Source organism: Canis lupus, chromosome 19 (assembly GCF_048164855.1).
Source record: "Canis lupus baileyi chromosome 19, mCanLup2.hap1, whole genome shotgun sequence".
NCBI classification, from domain to species: domain Eukaryota; kingdom Metazoa; phylum Chordata; class Mammalia; order Carnivora; family Canidae; genus Canis; species Canis lupus.
In genome coordinates, this window is record NC_132856.1 from 40,959,906 (window position 1) to 40,985,000 (window position 25,095).

Genomic DNA, 25,095 nt, shown 5'->3' on the forward strand with positions numbered 1-25,095 from the left:
AAATACAGTAGTTACCAATTTCAGTGAATTTAACATTAATACACCACTACCACAATCCATATAGAGAACAGTTTCATTGTGCCCCAAAATTCCCTCATGCTTCCACTTTACAGTCAACTCATCCCCAATACCATGGCAACAACTATTTTCTATCATTTTGCTTTCTCCAGAATGTCATAGAAATGGAATCATATAGTATATAATCTTTTTAAGAATTATCAAATACATATAACATAAAATACAACATTTAATCATTTTAAAATGTGCAATTCAGTGGCGTTAAATACACTCAACAATGTTATGCAACCACCCCCACTATCTGGTTTCTAGAACATTTTTATCACCCCAAAAAGGAAACCTTGTACCCATTAAGCAGTCATTCCCCATTTTCCCCTTCTCAAGCCCCTGGCAACCACCAAGCTACCCAAAATGCTTTCTTCTTCTATGGATATGCCTAGTTTGTGTATTTTATATAAATGGGACCATACAATATGTGCTCTTTTGTGCCTGGCTTCTTTCACTCAGCACAAAGTTTTCAAGATTCATCCAAGTTATAGCATATATCAGTATTTCGTTCCTTTTTATGGCAGTGTGTAGCCTTTTGAGTCTGGTTTCTTTTACTCAGCATAATACCTGATATACCTCCATATTTTTACATGCATGTGTAATTTCTTCATTTTTATTGCCAAGTAGTAGTCCACTGTATTTACATACCAAAGTTTGTTCATCCGGTCACCAAAGGACAGTTCACTCTAAGTACTTTTCCCAGGAATAGAATCACTTTACTCAAGGTACTTTACAACTAATGGGGGTATAATGTATTTGCAAATGGCAAAAGAAAAACTCAAATATATACAACATATATAGGTTCACAATTCCTTATCTGCAATTCCAAAATCCCTTAAATATCAAGTTTTTTGGTAAATTTTAAGTCATTTGGAGATAAATCCTGACCTAGATGACACTGAGTCTCTTTCCAGTCTTTACTTAGTCCTTTTAGTGAAAATAGTCATATATTTTGCTGCAAAGTATTATTATGGCTGATATACATCCCACTGGGGGACAAAATTCATATATGATCTATGTACCGTATTACCTTTCTGTATTCAGAAAAAGTTGTAAACTTATTCACCCCACAGATTTTGGATAAAAGTTGTAACCCTGTACTTACACAGCTTTAAATGAAACAAAAATTAAATTGATAATTACTAGAGTCAATGAACAGGCATTAACCTTTTCTCTCCATTACAGACTTACTCCCTATTATACCAACTAAAAGGACAAACTCTGCCCTATAATCCCCTTCCTATGAGCAATGTCCATCCTGCGTGGTCTTTGTAGATTACCACAAGCCTAAAAAAACTGACTGCCATTTATAAAAGTCCTCTCTTCCACTGAAATACACATACAGGGGGTAACCGGTGGCTTAGTTGGTTAAGTGTCTGCCTTTGGCTCAGGTCATGATCCCAGGAGCACTGGGCTCCCTGCTAAGCTGGAAGCCTACTTCTCCTTTCTCCCTTTCCCTCTGCTGCTCCCCCTGCTTGTACACACACTCTCTCTGTCAAATAAATAAATTAAATCTTTAAAATAAAATACATATATAGTGCTCGCTTCGGCAGCACATATACTAAAAAAAAATACATATATAGTCTTTTAATAAGCAAATATTAAAGTTCTTAAAACATTTGATTGCTCCAAGGCATACTCTTCTAGCAGATATAAGGCTGCTCTACTCTGAAACCTAAATGACCCTTTAATGTTCCTCACCTGAGAGAACACAGCTGCTCTCCATATACATCACAGACACTCATTCTATGCACACCGGGAATTCACTAGTGCCAGGAAGAGTGGCAAGCATGGAGGTAACAGGAGAGAACAAGGTAGACAAGGCTCCCACTGTTATGGAACTAACTCTCTACTGGGAGGCACATGACACACAAAACCACTAAGGAAATAAAATGATCGATCCTATGACAACAAACCAGGATATGATGAAAAACCAAGGAGTGATTTCAGATTAGATGGTGAGGTAAAGCCCTGAGAAGTGAAACTGAAGCCAAGAACTAAACCCCAGAAGACAAATGAGGGTCAGAGGGAAGAACAGTACAAAGGCCCTAACAGAGAAAGAAGTCTGTATTGGTCAAGCCTAAAGAAAGGCTCAGTGTGTCTAGAGAGCATAGTAAGAAAGTTAGAGAGCAGTACGGGATGAGGTCAAATCACCAAGGGCCAACTCATACAGGATTCTGTACATCAGAACAAAGAGTTGCAGATTTCTTCCAAATGAGATGGAAGACCATTAGAGGATTTTAGGCATGGCAGTAAAATGATCTTATGGATATTTTCAAAACTTCATTCTACTTGCCACAAAGATATAGATAACATGGGACTGACTGGTAATCCAATTCTCTCATTAAAAAAAGAACCATATATACATATTTAACACACTGTCACATCATATAATAAAATGCAAAAAAAATAAAATAAAATGCCAAGAAAAGATTGTATTTCCTGAAAGGTGATTTTTTTTAAACTACTGTCATAAATGATTTTACAGGAAGATCAATGTCTTTGGTCTTCCAATAACATTTCTAATAGCTACAACAGCAAGCAAATTTAAGAACTTCTATGGATCTTATACATTCATAGAAGTAATACTCTGCTAATAAATCTGACAATATAAATAGAAAGTCAACGAGTACTAAAGAAATGAAGAGTTTATGTTGCTATTTAAACATTAAGATATCTCTATTTTCCTAAATATACCAATACTTAGTAAAAACACAATTCATGAGACAAGACCAAAGCTGAGGTTACTGCTGTCCGTTAAAATGTAACTGTGGGGGATCCCTGGGTGGCGCAGCGGTTTAGCGCCTTTGGCCCAGGGCGCAATCCTGGAGACCCGGGATCAAGTCCCACGTCGGGCTCCCGGTACATGGAGCCTGCTCTGCCTATGTCTCTGCCTCTCTCTCTCTTTCTCTCTCTCTCTCTGTTGTGTGACTATCATAAATAAATAATAAATAAAAATTTAAAAAAATAATAAAATAAAATAAAATAAAATAAAATAAAATAAAATGTAACTGTGGCCTATAAATTCTACTTCTGGTTCTTAAAGATAATAGTAAATCAAGAAAGTGTGTATGAGACACGTGCCAAAAAAAATAAACAAAAATTTAAAAAGGTCATGAATGTGTAAGAACAACATGACTACTCTTATATTTCCACAAATTCAGAATTGATGCTTTTAGAACAAAGAAATAATTAGCTTTCTGAAAAATGTTTCTGAGTTTGTTCTCAAATTACACAGAAAAGTATTTCTGGACTTGACACCAATACCAAATTATTTCAAACACAAAAATTTATTTTTATGGATAGTTTCCCTCTGCAGAACCAAAGTGAAGAAACAGCTATCTAGTTAACACAACGAAATTTATTCCACAGTGAACTGTTTAGAAGTAAACGATATCCTCAAAAATACAGCATACTCTCATTTGAAGAGTTCTTTAATTTGGATTACTAAAATTCTAAGTTCTGTAAATAGATTAATGCTCTACTTTCTTCAATTTAAAATGTAAAAGAGATCACTTGAAGATTACCTTCATTTTTAAACCATTTCATATTATGTAGACTAAAATATCAGTCAATACCTTGAGTGCCTAACATTTGACTTCCACTTTGTAATAAGATTTGAAGGAACTGACCGAAAGTGTTACGCTAAAACACTAGGACAAAATTATGAAAAGTTTAATCTGCAGTTCAGACCACAGAGCAGATGTCAAAGAGAAAGTTCTTATGGATCTATTCATGGATTTCAACAACACAATTGTTGCAGGACTTCATCTCAAAGCAAGACTGAAAATTTAAGAAACTCCTAATTTGCACAATTTCTCTGGAAAGTTGTAAATTTCAAGCTAAAGCAATGAAATATCAATTTTTAAATATAATAAAATTATCAAATCCTATTAGGCTCACATATAATCACTCTACTACCATGAAGAACATATATAGCAAGTTTAATGATTATATAAAATATATTCAGGGATAAATGCTACAACACTCACTTTCTATCTCACAGGCACCCAAGAGAACTGGAACATGCATCCTCATCACCCATGTGGACAAACAGCCACAAAGAACCACAGCTAAGACTAAAGCTGGCTCTTATTTGAAGGCATCAACAGGAGGCTTCTTGAAACCTTACTGTGGTTTCTTAAAAAAACTTTGAGTAGCGCATGATGCAGAGATCTGACAAAGACCCTTCCTAACCCAAGGCCACATGCATGTCCAGAAACCCACCTGTGTTATACTCCTTCAACTCCAAGTCCTTTACAGGCATTCCATCAGGAGTCCGAAAGGCATTAAGAATCTGCAAGAACATGGTGTATACACTAATGACACAAATCATTATCAAACACTGAATATTTAATTTTCCCTACTGGTTTTTAATTCTACATAATTTAAAGCTATCACTACTTTATCAAGGCAAAATTAATCCATGTACACTCTAGGCATTCAAAACAACTAATGAGTAGAAGATAATTATTCAAAAATTCCTAAATATAAAAAAGGCAGAAGAATATAACCATCAAGAACCTGAGCTCTGGAGTGCTTGGGTGGCTCAGTGGTTGAGCATCTGCCTTTGGCTCAGGTCATGGTCCCAGGGTCCTAGGATCGAGTCCCACACTGGGCTTTCTGCAGGGAGCCTGCTTCTCCCTCTACTTGTGTCTCTGGCTCTCTCTGTGTCTCTCATGAATGAATAAATTTTAAAAAATGTTTTTTAAATAAAAAATTAAAAAAAAGAACCTGAGCTCTGAAATCAGACTGCCTACATTCCAAGACTCTTTTGCTGTGTAAGTTTTCAGTGCCCAGTTTCTCATCTGTTAAATGTAAAATGATGATGCCTTGGGCTCATGCCAGTACAGGGCCATGGCACTTAAATCCCTCAGCCTGGAGCTCTCTTCCCCCATCTTCAGATGGGACTGTTCTCTCATGGCATTCAGGCTTGGGTTCAAATGTCATTTCCTTAGTGATGCCTTCCCCCAACTGAAAATAGCTCCTACCCCAATTATGTGCTTAACACCTTTTAGTTTCCTTCAGTTTATCACTAACTGAAATTATGTTTTTTTGTTTATTTTTTTATTATCCATGGATGCAGTGACTTTACAATATTCCATATTCACTGCTGCTATATCACCCAGTGCCTAGCATATGGTCTGTGATTTGTATTTGGAGGGAATGAATTAAAAGTATCTATTCATAGGATACTGTGATAATTAAAGAACTAATGCTTGTAAACATCACATAATGCCTGGCACAGAGTAAATACAGTTTGTTCTTATTATAATGGTCTGACCAGATTTTCCTGTAAGCTCAGCCATTATTTAGTCAGCCAGTCCTCTAACACTCAAGAGTTACACAGCTCCCAGTTTTTACTACTGTAAATAAAATGAATCTTTATGTTTGCAATTGAATCCTCCCTCTTGGATTATGCCCTACAGGATAATTGTCAGGCCTGATGATAGCAATCATTCATATATATATATTTTTTTACAAACGTCACCTCAGTGAGTGTGTAACTGCCGAAATTTAAATAAGTTCTATGGATTGTACCAAAGCCAATTTGCTGGTTTAGCTATTGTACTATAGTAATACAAAATGTTAACATTGCAAGAAAGACACTCAAAATATCTCTGTTCATTTCTTTGTACCTTCTTATGAATCTATTAATTTTTCAAAATAAAAGGTAAAACAAAATTTTTTTTAATTGACAAAAAAAAAGGAAAAAAAAAAAAAAAGAGCCTTACCTCTTCTTTTGTAGCATTTTCAGGCACCCCACTTAATCGAATAACCTTGCTTGCTTTTTCCTCGTTTGGGCCAGTCCTATAATCTTGATCCTTAAATCCAGAATAAAAGATTATTTTAGAAATAAAAATATGTTAGTGTATAAATGAAAGTCAAAGTGAAATGCAGGTTCTCAGGATCAAAAATCAAAATGAAAAAAAATCAAAATGACCTGCATCATGTTAAGATATGAAAAATTATAATTTTTTTTCAGAGTTCCAAATTTGATTTCAAATCATTAGTATGTAAGTGTGCTAAAACCAAGGTTCACTGAGGAATCTTGAAATAGTAAAGCAGAACATTAAGAGAAACCACATTGAATAGGACTTATAATCAGGAAAAAAAAATAAACCAAATAACTAACATATTCTCAAAAATACAATTTTCTTTCCCTGAATGAGAAAATAGAAAAAAAAAAAAGATTAAATCAGGTGCCATTTGTCAAAGATGTCAACTACAAATAAATTTCAGAAAGAAATCAAAAGGTGTCATCTGACCATACAACGTAACAGTACAATTCAGAGAAATTAGCATTTTTCATATTTTTCACAAAAGCCTCAACTCCAATATCCTCTTTTACTCTTGAAAGTGTCCTGATCTGAACAATAAACTATACAGTCAACCAGCTCTAACATTCTCAAAATTCATTATTTGGTTAGCATGTTTTAAGATCATTATTTGGTTAGCAAGTAACAGAAACCGGAGTAGAGATGAGAAAAATCTATTTCAGGAGATAATATTTGCATTAACCAACTGAAAACTTAACTCTCCTCACTTAGATTATGAACATTAGATTATATATATATATATTGAAATCCAACATTTAAGTCAACTAAATTACCTGTAAGAAGATATTTGCAACATTAACATCACCTCTTCATGGTCAGGGAAAGACTCCTAGGTATTTTGTATATCCTAAATTAGTTTCAGAAAATGTACCTTACTGGCTGTCTCAGTCAGAAAAGCATGCAACTCTTAATTTCAGTGTCATGAGTTCGAGCCCCATGGTGGCTGCAGATTACTTAAATAAATAAAAACTTAAAAAGGAAAAAATGTACCCTGAATAGCCAAGGCCTGACTAGCAAGAATTAAGAGAACTAACTCCCAAAGACATACTTTCTAACTAAATTATCCCAAGGTATTTAAGTTAGCATTAAAGGAGAAAATGAAGAGATAGACACCAAAAGTACAATCTGAGCTGAGAGCCACTACTCTAGAGATGTACATTCCACTCCTGAATATACATTTTATTTTTGTTTTTTAAAAAAGATTTTATTTTTAAAAGTAATCTCAACCCAACATGGAGCTCAAACTTATAACCCCAAGATCAAGAGCTGCATGCTCTACTGAGCCAGCTAGGTGCCCCCACATTTTATTTTTTAATGGTTATACAAGGAGAGACCCCAGGATCTTGGACTCTACACACTTCATCCTTCAGAAAAGCCTTATGATACAACAACAAGCAGAAAAAAAAATCTATTCCATTAACATACCTGAAGGTCTCGCTGGGCATCTCGGGAAGTTTTGCCCTCTGGGAAGGACTTGCTTTGGCCATAGCCAAATATCTGGCTTCCCGGCAGCCTGTGATCCACATCACGGTACTCCATGTTTCTGTAATCAGTGTCTTCCCGGCCAAGAAAGTCCAGACTACCTTCTTCTTTAAATACATCAGCATCTGAACTCTGTTGTTCACCTCCAGAAAGCTGTGACTTGTCTTGGTCTTGAAGTGGACTTTGGCTGTTCTGAAAGTCCGATGCAGACTCATGTTCAAAGGCTACATCTTGTTTTTCTCCTTCTCTTGTTTCTGAATGTTCAAATTCTCCCTTCTGAATGCCAAAACCAGGCCTTTCTGTTGTATGGTCATGTGTGGACTCTTCTCTCTTGTTCATGTTCATACCAGAATGTTCTCTATCTTGTGTAGAAGGTTGTATGTAATCCAAAATATCTGGATCCACAGAGGGCATCTCCCTATCTTTAAACTCCATACAAGGTCCCACCTCTCTGCTCCTAAAATCCTGATCAGTCCTGGACCGATGTCTACCTCTGAAATCTGAATGTGGCGTATCCCTGTCCCTAAAGTCTAGATCACTAGTACCTGAACCTCGGCCTCTAAAGTCCACCTGTGTTCCGTCTTTGTCCCTGAAGTCCAAATCAGACACATCTCTATTCCTAAAATCAGAACGGGACTGATCTCTGGCCCTGAAATCCAAATCTGATAAATCTCTTCCTCTAAAATCTGCATGGGATCCATCCCGGCCTCTAAAATCTAAATCGTAAGTGCCCCGGCCCCTGAAGTCAGATGAAGGAGTATCCCTACCCCTGAAATCAACAGTGTGAGCATCTCTGTCTCTGTAATTCATGTGAGATGTCTCTCTACCTCTATAATCCATAGAAGTACCATCTCCACTCCTGTAGTCCATTGGTGGTCCTTCTCTATCCCGAAAATCCCCAGAATGTATGTCCCTACCCCTGAAGTCCAACTGTGATGAATCTCTGCTCTGGAAATCAGAAGATGAAAAATCTCCCCCCCTGAAATCATGTCCAGGTCCCTCCCCTCCTCGATAGTCGCCATGCGGTCCATCTCTAGCTCCATAGCTGAAAGAATGCTCCTCTACATTTGCAAAGGGAGGCCCCGAATGCCCCTGGAAATCAAAGGGAAGTGAATCTCTGCCAGGAAAGTTGCCAGAGTGTCTCTCTTGAGCATGACTCTTAAGGGGAGGAGGAGGATAATCCCTGTTCCACCCGGGAGCAAACCTTTCTTCTTGGCTCCCACTGTAGAAACAAAGACAGTGTTATTCATATTGTCCAGAGAGTTTGAAATCTACACACCAGCATATTCTTCTCTAATCACAGCACATTCTTCTGTAAACATTTTTTTTTTTTTTTTTGGCAGAGTTCTGTAACAAGGTCCTAGATCTGCAGAAAACAGCAATGTTTTGCTATTTTAAGACGAAGTGGCGGAGTAAACTTTTATGTTCCCATTTCAGAACACGAGGAAAGTCAACACAAGGTTTTCAACATGACTGCTGCAGAAAAAGCTTTCACCCAGTCCTGCAACAGGGAAAATCCGCAACACCAGATAAGCTAGCAATGGTGACACACTACAAAAGTTTCCATTTCCTACAGCCAGGGAACTTAGAATTCCAAGATCAACATGATGAATCCTATACAGCAAATAAATCAATGCACTATAAGTGTATTACAGTAAATTTCAGGAGGTGTCATTCTCATTTCTGCATTCAGTGGTAACATTCCAAATATTTGATTAAACTACAGCATGGACACCACCCAGATCAGAATGGATGCACGCCCAAGATGAAGGAACACTGGCTGTAAATCACCAGTAGGAGCACACAAGTGTACACCAGCTGAGCATCAGTCCTGGCTGCATCTAAAATCCAGTTCTACAGTGGCTCCACCAAGAAGCGCTCTCACCTGGGTCCTATTATTATAACTACTCAAGAGTATCACAAAAGGCAGCATGAATTATGTCACAAAGCATATGTACATCAACCTAACCAAGCCAACAGCATCTAGAAGCTTAATGCTGAAAAGGACCTAGAGAGAGCCTTCAATATTATCTCCAGGTCCCAAAAGAAGCAGCTGATATTCAAGATTCTAATTCCTCATGCTAGTTTTTCATAGTAATAGTAAAATATATTTAAAAATAAGCAAAGTATTAAATTCACATTCTCAGTTTACAAAACTCAAGAGATAAATGAGGACTGGCCTAGTCTTTCATTCTACCCAATTCTTCCCTAACCTTCAGACCATTTGGTAGAAGGGAAATTAAATAGGCAATTAGATACCTAGGATTCTGAGCTTGAGAGTGAGGGGAGGGCAAGAAAAAGGAAAACATGAAATGATCTGAAGAGTTACCTGCTAGTCAGCAGTAAAACAAAAGTATTAGGAAATCAAGTCCAACTCAGTTCTCTCCTCCCAGAATATACAGGTTCTATTATATGACCCATCTGAGTGCAGACTACACCACCAGAGAAAGATTCAAAGGACAACTGATTCCAGGTGACTCAGTTCAAGAGAAAGAGTTACAAGGCCAAACCCTTTCTTAAGTAACAAGACTTTAACAACAGTAACCTGAATATTAGAAAGGTGCATATTTAATGGATTTTCAGACCATGATGACTTCCATTAGCTGCCATTAAACATAAGTTATGTCTATGTGGGGTTCATCATAAGAGAAGTATGTCTAAATGTTCCTCAGAATACAATACAGTTTTGCACTAAAATTAAGACATTACCACTAACTCTAGTGTCTCCCCTATTTAAAATCATTAAATCTCAATAGTTAGCTTGAAGGAAGACTTAAGCTTCAGCCAACGCTCATGGTTACCGACGCATCTAAATCTACATGTTTTCTGACAAGAATGCTTCTAACACTGTCTAAGAATACTGCCCTCTTACGTCAGGAAGATCAAATAGAGCAACCTACTGTACTAAGGTTCTTCGAACCATATTTTATGCAGACAATTCAAAAAACAGTTCTATTAACATAAAATAGCAGTGACTATGAAAATCATTTTTATCAAATAAAATCTAAGAAGTTGTTAAAATAAAATATAAAATCATTTTCCCGCATGATGCCTTTTTAAAAATCCAAATTAGTCTTCCAAAAAGTTATGCTATATAAACTATGTTCCCCTTCTCGTCAAAGATCTTAAAAAGAATATATAACAACTTATATTTAAACTAAAATTAAGGTGGGAGAATATCATTTTAAATAATAAATTGGTCAAAGAAAAAATGTTTTGAAAATTTTTTTACAGTTATGAAACAGAGCAAAGATTACCCAATATTTCTGAAGGCTTACCAAACAATCTAAATAAGGTTAATTTTATGAAAAACAGCCTTACTTACAAAATAGTTATCCATAAGTATAAGTAAAAAGGGGCAGATTACAATCTAAATATTTAAAAATGTTGAAGTATAAGCCCATTGATCTAGACTAGGGATCAGCAAACTGTCCACAAAAAGCCACACAATATTGCTATTATTAAGCTTTGCGGTCTGTCAAAACTATTCAACTCTGCCATTGTGGCATGGAAGCAATCATAGACAATTTGTAAACAAATGATCATGGCTGTGTTCCAATAAAACAAAAGTGAGTTGCAGCTATGGTTTGTTGACCACTGATGCAGACCTTAAATTTTGAAAGGAAAAACATATCCAGCATCATCACCATTGCTTTAAAGATTGCTGAGCCAAAAGACTCCTATTGTTTAGTATTTATGAAACACTAGCTTTACTAAATTATTACATGGGTTTTAAAAATTCAGTTGACTACCTAATTTTTCCCTGGAACCCCCAGCTTCAGAATAATGAGAATACCTCTTGATAAAATCTTGCAGACTGCCGAACCAAAAGAAAATTCACCAATAACAGAAGTTTCAACTGAAGGATCAACATTTTTAATGTCGATGCTTCAGAAATAACTTTAAAGGTCAGATTTTTTTTTGCCATACAAGTAAAACCAGAAAAACCACATTCCTTTGGCATTTTTAAAATTGTAAGCGCAATGCAAAAGCTTTAAAAATATAGCTATCATCCTTTATTATACTGGCTATAAAAAAACTAACTCCGGGATCCCTGGGTGGCGCAGTGGTTTAGCGCCTGCCTTTGGCCCAGGGCGCGATCCTGGAGACCTGGGATCGAATCCCACGTCGGGCTCCCGGTGCATGGAGCCTGCTTCTCCCTCTGCCTATGTCTCTGCCTCTCTCTCTCTCTCTCTCTCTCTCTCTGTGTGACGATCATAAATAAAAAAAATTAAATAAATAAAATAAATAAAATAAAATAAAATAAAATAAAATAAAATAAAATAAAATAAAATCCTCCCTACAAATCCAAAATATCTAATAACTGAATGGTATTACTTTCTCAACTCATCTTTTTACCCAGTAACCCTTAATATTTTACCTTTGAAAATTACATTAAGTAATTTTTTTTCTCAGAACTACTTTTAGTAACTGAAACATAATATGCCATGGACCAAACACAGTTCTGGATTCCAGACATAAATTAGTGAACTTAACACAACTTTTATGTACAAATATAAATGTTCATGTATGTTTCTGTTAGCTCTCCTTATTTGCCAAGTATACATTACTTTGTTAAAAAAGACTTAAAAAAATAGTTGGGGAATTATTTTTTAACGTTTAAAAACTGCTGAAACACAGGGGTGCCTGGGTGGCTCAGTCAGATAAATGACTGTCTTCAGCTCAGGTCATGGACTCAAGGTCCTGGGATCAAGCCTCACAGTGGGCTCCCAGTTCAGCAGGGAGTCTGCTTCTCCCTCTCCCTCTGACCCTCCTCCCCACTTGTATGCACGCACACGTGCTCTCTCTGTCTCAAATAAATAAAATCTGAAAAAAAAAAAAAGTGCTGAAACACAAAATACTTGGCATGCTCAGTATTCAATCTCACAAGCACTTTGGAAATGACTAGAAATTTTTTAAATAGTTTCTATTTTTAAAAAACCAGAGCTATTTCTATACAAAGAAAATATCCGTCTTTATGAGACCAAAATATATTATATGTCCTTATCATTAAAATGTTACAATTTCAATATTCAAATTTCAAGACTTACCGAAAAGGTCCTGTTCTGTTAGCAGATCGAGAATCCCCCCACATCTCTTTCTATGTCAAGAGGGCACAGTAAGCAGATCTTTTTGCTACCAAACTCTGGTTATAGTAGTACCTATATAAAACAAACCATAAAATATAAACACATTAGAACATGAAGAAAAGGTTAGACTAATTTCTCCCACCTTGGCTTCTCAGGAGCAATAACAGGGATATTTCTGGAAGTCACTTTTTAATTTTTTTTAATTCATTCATTAATTAATTTATTTAGAAAGAGAGGAAGGGAACATACATGCAGGAGTAGGGTGAGGGGGAGAGGGAGAGAGTGTCTCAAGCAGACTCCACACTGAGCACAGAGCCTAATCTGGGACTTAGTCTCATGACCCTGAGATCATGACCTGAGAAACCAAGAGTCGGATGCTTAACCAACTGTGCCACCCAGGCATCCCTGGAAGTCACTTATATTTACTTATTAATTTATAACAAGAGAAACACATTTTTTTTTTTTTTGAGACAGCAAGCAAGGGTGAAGGGGCAGTGGGAGAGGGAGAGAGAGAATACCAAGCAGGCTCCACGCCCAGCAGTGGAGCCCAATGTGGGGCTCAATCTCACCACCCTGAAATAACAACCTGTGCTGAATGCTCAACTGAGCCACCCAGAGGCCCCAAGAGAAATACATTTTTAATTAAAAATGTGTACTCTGGGGGCCCCTGGTTGGCTCAATCAGTTAAGTGTCTGCCTTTGGTTCAGGTCATGATCCCAGGGTCCTGGGAACAAGCCCCACATTTGGCTCCCTGCAGAGGGAGCCTGCTTCTCCCTCTCCCTCTGCAGCTCCCCCTGCTTGTGCTCTCTTGCTGTGTCTCTCTCTCTCAAATAAATAAATATTGTTTTTTAAATGTGTACTCAGGGGGCAGCCCAGGTGGCTCAGCGGTTTAGCGCTGCCTTCAGCCCAGGGCCTGATCCTGGAGACCCGAAATCGAGTCCCATGTCGGGCTCCCTGTGTGAAGCCTGCTTCTCCCTCTGCCTGTGTCTCTGTCTCTCTCTCTCTCTCTGTCTCTGTCTCTCATGAATAAATAAATAAAATCTTTTAAAAAATAAAAAATAAATGTGTACTCTGGAGCATCAAAAAATTCTAAATGTAAAAAAAAAAATTCTAAATGTACTAAGAATGTTTTACATTTACTAAATATTTACTAATTCATCCATTCACCTCCCTTTTTGGAAACAGCATCTTTAACACTAACACCATCATCAGTCCATGCACAATCCAGCCTGACCAATCAGAATAGTCTCCCACCCTCATCACAATAATTGCTCTAAAAATGGGCAAGTACCAAGAGGTACCATTATGAGATAAACATTATTTGGAATTAAAATCAAAACCTAGAAAGCTCTTTATCGCTTTCTTATCTAATTTATCAGGAAGAGAGCTATTAACAGAAATTCCTCTTTACCAAAAACATGCATTCGAGGGCAAACTTTGTTTCCTAAACATCTCTTCTCACCTTTCTGCTAAGGTTCTTCCTTTCCTTTATACCCTCAGATCCCTAACCCTCTCCTTATTCAGTATGTCACAAAAACCTCATGTTGCCAGACTGCCTTAGGAATTTCATGTCTCTGTGGATTCCTCATATGTATGACACTAAATTTACTTTTCTCCTGCTAAAAAAAAAATTAATTAAATTTAAAAACTGAAAATGGGCATGTAGGGATCCCTGGGTGGTGCAGCGGTTTGGCGCCTGCCTTTGGCCCAGGGCGCGATCCTGGAGACCCGGGATCGAATCCCACATCGGGCTCTCGGTGCATGGAGCCTGCTTCTCCCTCTGCCTGTGTCTCTGCCTCTCTCTCTCTCTCTCTGACTATCATAAATAAATAAAAATTAAAAAAAAAAAAAAAAGAAAATGGGCATGTAACCCAAATCAAGCTGAAAAGTCATCTCCAGGACCTTTGCTGCAGCTACTAAAAAAGGTGCAAACTTTCATCACCTTGGATTTGGCAACAGTTTCTTAAATATGACACCAAGAGCACAAGGAAAAATTAAGTGGGCTTCATCAAAATAAAAAACTTTTGAGTGAAGTACACTACCAAGAGAGTGAAAAGACAAACCAAGTTTCAGCGAAATGGCAGATGAAGTTCCAAAGTCTCGTTCCACCACAAAAACAAAAAACGATGTCTGAGGCAGCTCTGTGGAGCTTAGAAAACAGCTAAAGGAAAAAAAAAAAAAAGAAAGAAAACAGCTAAAGGTGTACAACAACCAAGAGAATACTCAATCAAGAAAAGGCTATCTTCAAAATAATAGTAAAGTTTCATGGCATTTTCACTCATCCCTGTCCCACTCGCCCCTGTAAGTAGCAGTTTTGATCTTGAAGCGGCAGCCCACTTCCCAGTTCCCTCCTTCAAATCAGAGGGAAACCTGATTTGCAAATTACTATGTACATCTCTTCTAATCTGAAGGATGGGTGCAAGGTGTTGGTGTCTGTTTCTGTTTCACTAACTGAGAACTTTAGTGGTGGATGGGGCAAGCACTGCTAATAAAACCTGCAAAGCAGACTCAGATACGGGAAAGCTGGGGTGAAAACACTTTGGGAAATTAGGACATTCCAAAGCAACAAGTATAGGGGAAAATTTAGAAAACTACATGCATACCAGGGCAAGACACATGATGAGACAAGACCTGAAAAGCCTTTAAGCTTTCACCTCAGGTTGATCCCAAGGCCCACAGCAAGCCTAGCTAAATGTTGAAGGAATGTCCCAGTACAAAACCAATATGCAAAAACAGACAGAGGTGGTTATTCATCTTTCGGCTTTTCTCTTTAATTGGTGAGGTTTTTGTTCATTTTCATTTGTTTGAGCTTCCAGTATTCACAGAAAACAGCTGAACATCAGCTAAAGGAATAGACATCAGTGATCACACAATAATGACAAGGAATAGTCTTTGCAAAATAGTTTACAAAAAAACTCAAAAAAAGACTACTATAGCCTTCAACAATCCCCCTCCTCAAAAAAAAAAAAAAAAAAAAAAAGCAAACCTCAACAAAAGGGGAGAATGTGATTTCCAGAGTTACCATATTATTTTCAATAACAAGAAAAAAATCTTAAGACATACAAAGAAACGAGAAAATGTGGCTCATTCAAGGAAACAAAACACACTGCAAAAACTATCTCTTAATAAACTCAGACATCAGATTTACTAGAAAAGACTTTATAACAACTATCTTAATTATCCTTAAAGAACTAATGGAAATCAAGAAAACAACATATGAGCAAAATGAGAATATTTATAGAGACAGAAATTTATACAGTGGAATAAAAAACCTGGAGCTGAACAGTACAATAATTTAAAAGTTCACTAGAGGAGTTCAACAGATTTGAGCAGGCAGAGGAATCTACAAACTTGACAAGAAGATAGTTGAAATTATAAAGTCTGAAGAGCAGAAAAAAAAAAAATGAACAAGGGGATTCCTGGCTGGCTCAGCAGTTTAGCGCCTGCCTTTGGCCCAGGGCGCGATCCTGGAATCCCAGGATCGAGTCCCGCGTTGGGCTCCTGGCATGGAGCCTGCTTCTCCCTCCTCCTGTGTCTCTGCCTCTCTCTCTCTCTATGTCTACCATAAACAAGTAAATAAATAAATCTTTTAAAAAAATGAACAAAGAAGAACAAAACCTACAGGGCCTGGAGATGCTGTCAAACTGAAAATGATTATGTAAGAAATGAGAAGGGAATCCCAGAAGGAAAAGAGAGATAGGGCAGAGGAATTACTTGAACAAATAATGGTAAAAAAAAAAAATTCCTCCAATTTTATGAAAGCTATGAATCTATAAATCTAGGAAGCTAAATGACATACAAAAAGGCTGCTTCGGTGGCTCAGTTGGTTGAGCAACCAACTCTTGGTTTCAGCTCAGGTCATGATCTCTTGAGTAGTGGGACTGAGCCCTGTGGCCAATTCCATGCTCAGGGGGGAGTCTGAGGATTCTTCCTCAGACTCAATAAGAATGCTCAAGCTTTCTCTCTCAAATATTTGAGATATTTATTTATTTGACAAAGAAAGAGAGAGGGAGAGAGAGCACAAGCAGGGAGAGCAGCAGGCAGAGGGAAAAGGAGAAGCAGGCTCACTACTGAGGAGAAAGACTGATGTGGGGCTTAATCCCAGGACCCCAGAAGCAAGACCTGAGCTGAAGGCAGATGAGTAACAGACTGAGCCACCCAGGTGCCCCTAAATAAATCTTTATAAAAAATAAATAAATGAGGTACAAATAGGATAAACTCACATCAAGACACATTATGATCGGGCACCTGGGTGGTTCAGTGGTTGAACACCTGCCTTCAGCTCAGGTAATGATCCAGGGGACTGAGTCCTGTTATCGGGCTCCTGCAGGGAGCCTGCTTCTCCCTCTGCCTATGTCTCTGCCTCTCTCTCTTCCTTCTGTGTCACTCATGAATAAATAAATAAAATCTTTAAAAAAAAAAGACATTATGATCAAAGACAAAGAGAAGTGACAAAGCAACAAGAGAAGTGACAAGAGATCACTTATTATTATTATTATTATTATTATTATTATCCAATTACTTATTAGAAACCCTGGAACCCAGAAGGCAGGGAACAATTTATAAAAATACTAAGAGGAAAATAAATCAAACTGTCAATCAAGAATTCTATATCCAACAAAATTGTCCTCTAAAAAAAATAAGGAAGAAATTAAGACATTTCCAGATAAACAAAAGCTGAGGGAGTTCATTACCACTACATGAACCCTGCAAGAAATGCTAAAGGAGTTCTTCAAGTTGAAATGACAGGGAACCCTGGGTGGTGCAGCGGTTTATCGCCTGCCTTTGGCCCAGGGCGCGATCCTGGAGACCTGGGATCGAATCCCACATCGGGCTCCCAGTGTATGGAGCCTGCTTCTCCCTCTGCCTATGTCTCTGCCTCTCTCTCTCTCTCTCTGTGTGACTATCATAAATAAGTTTAAAAAAAAAAAAAGTTGAAATGACAAAGAAGATAAACAGTAACCAAACCATATGAATAAATAAAGATCTCTGGTAAAGATAAACACAGGGGCAATTATAAAAGCCAGTATTATTGTAACTGGTTTGTAATTCCACTTTTTATTTTCCACATGATTTAAAACATAGATGTACAGGCAGCTCTCTCTGCCCATGGGTCCTGTTCCTGTGCTTTAATAAAAATAAATAATTTACACCAAAAATAAATAATAAAAGATAGATGCATAAAAAAACAATTTCTAATCTAGGTTATGGGGGACACAATTTATATATTGTGATATCTGTGACATAAATAACAGAAAGACAAGAAGCTGTACAGTTTTTGTACGTTACTGAACTTCAGTTGATATAAATTCAAATTAAGTTGTTCTAACTGTTGGATGTTAAATGTAATTACCATGGTAACCACAAAGAAAATATCTATAGAATACACACATAAGAAAATAAGAAAATCAAAAAAAGAAAATCAAAACATATTACTGCCAAAAAAAATCCAAAACAAAAAACTGAACATAAAGAAGGCAACAATGGAAGAAAGAAGCACAAAAAAAAAAAAAAGCTACAGGGCACACAGAAAACAAAAAGCAAAATGGCAGAAGTTCTTCCTTTTCAGTATTTACTTTCAATGTAAAAAGTTTAAACTTTTCTAATCAAAAAGGAGATGGGGGAGGCTCAATCAGTTAAGTATCTGCTTTCAACTCACGTCATGATCCTACCCTGGGATCAAGCCCTATGTTAGGCGATCTGCTCAGCAGAAAGTCTGTTTCTCCCTCTCCCATTTCCCCTGCTTGTGCTATCAAATCAATAAATAAAATCTTAAAAAAAAAAAAAAAAAAGAGGAGATGGGCAGAAAAAATGTAAAAACATGATCTAACACACAAGTTTGAAATGTGGCGAGTCCACTTTTCATGGATTTTTTTCAATAAATATATTGGAAAAATTTTTGGAAATGACAAAGTTGAAAACTTGAAGATGAACCATATAACCTAAAAATACTAAATAAAACTAAGAAAAATTAGGTATATCACGAAGGCATAAAATATATGTGGATATTAGCCTATTTGATCATTTACTACCATAAAATACACACAAATCTATTATAAAAAAAAAAAATTGGGGGAGCCTGGGTGGCTCAGTTGGCTAAGTGTCTGGCTCTTGATTTCAGCTCCGGTCATGATCTCAGGATCCTGCAATTGAGCTCTGTGTCGGGCTCTCCACTCAGCAGGGAGTGTGCTTGTCTCCCTCTGCACCTCCCTGCTCCACTTGTACTCATGCTGCTCTCTCTCTCTAAAGTAAATAATCCTTTTTTTAAAAAAAAAGTTAAAATTTATCAAAACTTATAAACTCACAGACCGTAACTGATATCATTTGTGGCTGAGTAAAATGTAAACAAATATAAAGATGTTGTTTAAATTATAATTGCATAAAATTAACTATAGTACATATTGTACTACTGTAATAATTTCAGTCATTTCCTGCTGCTATTGCAGTGAGCTCAAATGTTGCAAGTATCCTCTTAAAAAAAATCATGTGGAAAAAAAAAAAATCATGTGACACTAATCATCCCTAGAGAGGCAATTGGCCTTTCTGGCAGATTGCATATCACAGTAAAAAGTGATCTCTTCCGGTTCTCCTGTATTTCTCATCATGTTTAATGCAAGATCATAAACCTTGAATAATACCATGGGACCCATAGGAAGTGCCATTAGTGATGCTCAAAGTCTTCCCAAGAAGCAAAGTCGTAACATTACAAGAAAAAGTTGAATAGAGGTCTGTGGTTGCAGCTGCAACCACATTTGTTTCAAGACAAATGAATCCAGTGTTAGGACCATTAGGAAAGGGACGACTGGGTGGCTCAGCAGTTGAGCGTCTGCCTTTGCCTCTGGAACTCCGGGATTGAGTCCCGCATCAGGCTCCTTCATGGAAGCCTGCTTCTCCTCCCTCTGCCTGTGTCTCTGCCTCTGTATCTCATGAATAAATAAAATCTTAAACAAACAAACAAAAAGGGACGTGCTGGGTGGCTCAGCAGTTAGTGTCTGCCTTCGGCTCAGGGTGTGATCCTGGGGTCCCGGGATCGAGTCCCACATCGGGCTCCCTGCATGGGGCCTGCTTCTCCCTCTGCCTCTGTCTCTCTCTCTCTCTCATGAATAAATAAAATCTTAAAAAAATAATAAAAATAAAAGACAGGAAGGAAGGAACGAACGAAGGAAAGAAGGAACGAAGGAAGGAAAAATTCATGATGTTGTCACTGGAGCTATACCAGTAGGCATGAAAACGTTAATTTTTGCAAAATATCTTTTTATCTCATATTGAAAATGCAGCTTTTACATGGGTGAAGGATTGCTATAAGAAAGGCATACTTACAGATTCTAATATGATTTGAGAAAAAGTAAAATCATTATATGACAACTTAAAGCAAAGAAAGGTGAAGGATCTAAAACTATTCAATGTCAGCAAAGGATGGTTTGATAATTTTAGAAAGATGTAGGGATCCCTGGGTGGCTCAGCGGTTTAGGGCCTGCCTTCGGCCCAGGGCATGATCCTGGAGTCCCGGGATCAAGTCCCACATCGGGCTCCCTGCATGGAGCCTGCTTCTCCCTCTGCCTGTGTCTCTGCCTCTGTGTGTCTCTCATGAATAAATAAATAAAATCTTAAAAAAAAATGTTAGAAAGATGTTTGGCTCAAAAAACAATGTCAGATAACGGGAGAGGCAGCTTCTGCCACAAGAAGCAGCAGCTGAGTTCTCAGGGCCACTAATAAAATCACTGAGGAAAAAGTTTATCTGGTTTATAATACAGATGAATGTGCCCTACTCTGGGGGAAAAAGGACATCTATTAGTAAGGAAGAGAAGAGAGTACAAGATATAAGGCAATAAGGTAGAGGTTAACTCTACTATTTTGAGTCAGGTTCATGATCCATCCATAAAGTTGCTAACCTCCAAGTCTTGAAAGGAAAAGATAAACAACAGCTGCCAGTCTTTTTGCAGTACAAGAAGGCCTGAACAAGAACCTTCTTTCCAGACTGGTTCCACTGAAGCTATGTCTCTGAAGTCAGGAAGCACCTTGCTGGTAAGCATTGTCTTTTTAAAGTTCTTTCCATAATGGACAATGCCCTTGACCACCCAGAACCCCAGGAGTTCAACACCAAAAATGTAAAAGTGGTCTACTTGCCCCAAACACATCTCTAATCCAGCTTCTAGATCAGGGAATAAGGACCTTTAAAGGTTTATTATACAACAGTACTCTATGGAAAAGACTGTCAATGACATGAAACAGAACTCTGATAGAACATCATGAAACCCTGGAAGGATTTCTTTTAAAGACTATATTAGGGATCCCTGGGTGGCGCAGCGGTTTAGCACCTGCCTTTAGCCCAGGGCTCGATCCTGGAGACCCGGGATCGAATCCCACGTAAGGCTCCCGGTGCATGGGGCCTGCTTCTCTCTCTGCCTCTCTCTCTCTCTGTGTGACTATCATAAATAAATAAAAATTTAAAAAATATATTTAAAAAAATAAAAATAAAAAAAATAAAGACTATATTAATTTATTTTAGAGAGAAAATATGTGAGGAAAGAAGCAAAGGGGGAGGGAGAGAGAGAAAGAAACTGAAGCAGACTGTGTTGAGTGCAGAGCCCCACATGGAGCTCAATCTCAATGACCAACCATGAGATCACAACCTGAGCTGAAACCACGAGTCAGATGCTTGGGGCACCAGGGTGGCTCTGGTTGAGAGTCTGCCTTTGGCTCAGGTCGTGATCCCAGAATCCTGGGATTGAGCCCCATATCAGGCTCCCCGCAGGGAGACTGCCTCTGCCTCTCTGTGTCTCTCATGAATAAATAAATAAAATCTTAAAAAAAACAAAAAAAGTTGGACGCTCAACCAACTGAGCCACCCAGGCGCCCCAAAAGTCTGGAAGGATTACACCATCAAAGATGCCAGTGTTGGAGAATCCCTGGGTGGCTCAGTGGTTTAGCGCCTGCCTTTGGCACAGGGCCTGATCCTGGAGACCCAGGATCGAGTCCTGCATCGGGCTTCCTGCATGGAGCCTGCTTCTCCCTCTGCCTGTGTCTCTGCCTCTCTCCCTCTCTCTGTGTATCTCATGAATAAATAAATCTTAAAAAAAAAAAAAACAGATGCCAGTGTTATAGGAAAAGCCATGAAAGCCATTATGCCCGAAACAGTAAGTTCCTGCTGGAGAAAACCGTGTCCATATGTTGTGAAGATTTCACAGGATTTACAACAGAGCCAATCTAGGAAATTATGAAAGAGCGGATAAAAAAAGATGGCGGGTGAAGGGCTTCAAAATATAGATCTTGGAGAAATTCACACCCCACACCAGAGTAATGAAAAGAAGATGACTTGATGGAGATGAGTACTTCCAAACCATGCCCAATGAAGAGGAAGAAGATGTAGAAGCATGGGGCACCTGGGGCTCAATCAGTTAAGACTTTTAGCTCAGGTCATGATCTCAGGGTCCTGGAATCAGCCCCTGCTCAGCTGGGAGTTTACTTGCCCCTTTCCTTCTGACTCTCCCCCTGTTCATTCACACACTCTCTCTCAAATAAATATATAAAATCTTTTAAAAAGAAAAAAATATGGAGAAGAAGCAGTCCCAGAAAACAAATTGACATCAGACATCTGGCAGAAGCATTCTGAATATTTGAAATGCTTTTGACTTCTTTTATGATACGACCCTTCTAAGGTACAAGCACTTAAACTAAAGCAAACAGTGGATGGATTGGTACCATCATAGAAACAATTTTAGAGAAACTGGAAACCAAAAGAAGTGAGAAATTAGAATGTATTTCCATAAAGTTAAAGTGTGGTAGGCCTTTCCTGCTTCTACTTCCATCTCCTCCACCTCTTCTACCTCTGCCACTTGAGAGGGCAAGACCAAACCCCACTTCTCCTCCTCAGCCTATTCAACATGAAGACAACAAGGATGAAAACCTTTATGATGGTCCACTTCCATTTCATGAACAGTAAATAATCATCATGTTGAACAGTTAATGTATTTGTTGTATATGTGTGTGTCTTTGGGTGGAAATATAACTGTATGGCAAGAACCATATGAGATGTTCTGTTGTCATCATCACACAAGTACTCATCATGTAGAACATGCAAGGCTTGCATGGAAGTAGACAGATAAGTGATATTTAATAGAAAATTAATAATGTGGGGACGCCTGGGTGGCTCAGCAGTTGAGCGCCTACCTTCCACACGGCATGATCCTGGAGTCTCAGGATCGAGTCCCACATTGGGCCCCCTGCATAGAGCCAGCTTCTCTCTCTTCCTAAGTCTCTGCCTCTCTCTGTGTCTCTCATGACAAATAAATAAAATCTTAAAAAAAAACAAAAACTAATAATGTGCTAGTTTTGTTACCATTTTATAACATTGCTTTCAAAGAGTTACATGACCATACAGTATGCTTCTCTCCTATAATTGAGAAACTGCATATCAATCTATCATTACAAGTGTTTTTAAAATCTGTGTTTCCAATACTGTATTATAAACATAACTGTAATACTGTATGCCATAAACATTTTACAATGATTAATTCATTAATGTATAGGCTAGGCTACCACAAAGCAATCATACTGCTGTTTCTTTGGTACCAATGCATGAATCATTATACTTGTAAATAAATATGTATTTCTTTTGCATAGAAATCTTCTCATTTTTAAAAAGATTTATTTTAGGGGATCCCTGGGTGGCGCAGCGGTTTGGCTCCTGCCTTTGGCCCAGGGCGCGATCCTGGAGACCCGGGATCAAATCCCACATTGGGCTCCCGGTGCATGGAGCCTGCTTCTCCCTCTGCCTGTGTCTCTGCCTCTCTCTCTCTCTCTGTGACTATCATAAATAAATAAAAAAAGAATTAAAAAAATAAAAAATAAAAAGATTTATTTTAGAGAGTGAGAGAGTGTGAGAGTGAACATACACACATAAGCGAGGGGGAGAGGGAGAGAGAGAAGACTCCCTGCTAAGGAGGCAGGTGCAGAGGCTTCATCTCAAAACCCTAAGATCAGGACCTGAGCTGAAATCAAGAGTCAGATGCTGACTGACTGAGCCACTCAGGCACCCCAATCTTTTTACTTTTGATGTCTAGTTTCAGTAATATGTATAAATATCTATAGTGTTTTTATAATATAAGACAATTTTTTTTTAGATTTTTATTTATTTGTTTATTCATAGAGACAGAGAGAAAGAGAGAGGCAGAGACACAGGCAGAGGGAGAAGCAGGCTCCACACAGGGAGACATGGAACTTAATCCCAGGTCTCCAGGATCACACCCTGGGCTGCAGGCAGCACTAAACCGCTGTGCCACCGGGGCTGTCCAATATACAATATTGATATAGGTACTAACAATTCATTTTGTGAACAATGTAGATGTATGGTATTGATTTAAAAAATGACAGTACTTAAGTGTATTTTCTCTTCCTTATAATTTTAATATTTTCTTTTCTCTATTTTAACAATATAGCATGTAATACATATAACATACAAAATATATATTGACTATCTTATCATCTGGTCAACAGTAAACTATTAGTAGTTAAGTTTAGGGGAGTCAAATTATGTATTTTGACAATGCCTGGAGTCAGCACCCCAACCCACAATGTTGTTCAAGGATCAACTGTATATGCTATATTATATGTCTGTATAAGCTGTATATGCTTCAAAAGACTCACTTTAGATCCAAAGACATAAACAGGTTGAAAGTGAAAAGATGGAAAAGAGAGGCACCTGGGTGGCTCAGTTGTTTGGGCGTCTTCCTTCAGCTCGGGTCATGATCTCAGGGCCTGGGATCAAGCCCCACATTGGTCCCCTTGCTCATCAAGGATCCTGCTTCTCCCTCTTTCCTGCCCCTGCTCTCCTGCTATCTCTCTCCCAAATAAAATCATGAAAAGAAAAGAAAAGAGAAGAGAAGAGAAGAGAAGAGAAGAGAAGAGAAGAGAAGAGAAGAGAGAAGAGAGAAGAGAGAAAAGAGAAAAGAAAAAAGAAAAGAAAAGAAAAAAGAAAAGAAGGAAAAGATATTCCAGCAACGCCTGGGTGGCTCAGTATTCGAGCATCTGCCTTTGGCTCAGGGCATGATTCTGGGGTCCTGGATTGAGTCCCGCATCAGGCTCCCTGCAGGGAGCCTGCTTCTCCCTCTGCCTATGTCTCTGACTCTCTGCGTCTCTCATGAGTAAATAAATAAATCTTTAAAAAAAAAAAAAAAAAAAAGGGGCAGCCCAGGTGGCTCAGCGGTTTAGCACCACCTTCATAATTCCAGGGTCCTAGGATCGAGTCCAGCATCAGGGTCACTGCTCAGGGGGGTCTGCTTCTCCCTCTGCCCCTGCTCGTGTGCTCTCTATCACTCACTCACTTTCTCTCAAATAAATAAATAAAATCTTTAAAAAAATATTAATAAAAAATAAAAAAAGAATCCCATCTTCTCAAGTGAACCTGGGATAGTCTCCAGAATGGACCATTTGTTAAACCACAAACAGGTCTCCATAGATATAAAAAAAAAATAGATACCACATAAGTATCCTCTCTGACCAACAGAGATGAAGAAGCTGAAAGTCAATAATAGAAGGAAAACTAAAATTCACAAAATTTTAAGTGCATATTACCCCTGACTTTCTAGTTCCTCTTCTAGGAATTCATTCTCTAGGAA

At 38.1% G+C, this 25,095-nt stretch overlaps 1 protein-coding gene across 5 annotated transcripts in view; it reads right to left on the bottom strand.

Moving 5' to 3' along the window:
- The window catches only part of RBM6 (RNA binding motif protein 6), a 124,849-nt gene that overhangs the window by 86,668 nt on the left and 13,086 nt on the right, over window positions 1-25,095 (bottom strand). For 3 of the 5 annotated variants that reach the window (XM_072786148.1, XM_072786147.1, XM_072786150.1), the window contains exons 2-5: window positions 12,440-12,550; window positions 7,332-8,610; window positions 5,802-5,891; window positions 4,294-4,363 (exon numbers count right to left, since the gene is read on the bottom strand). In XM_072786148.1, coding sequence (XP_072642249.1) covers window positions 4,294-4,363; window positions 5,802-5,891; window positions 7,332-8,610; window positions 12,440-12,483 — 1,483 coding nt within the window. In that variant the 5' untranslated portion in view covers window positions 12,484-12,550. Of the gene's footprint in view, window positions 1-4,293; window positions 4,364-5,801; window positions 5,892-7,331; window positions 8,890-12,439; window positions 12,551-25,095 lie in introns of all 5 variants that reach the window. The other 2 variants (XM_072786149.1, XM_072786151.1) reach the window with 2 other exon arrangements.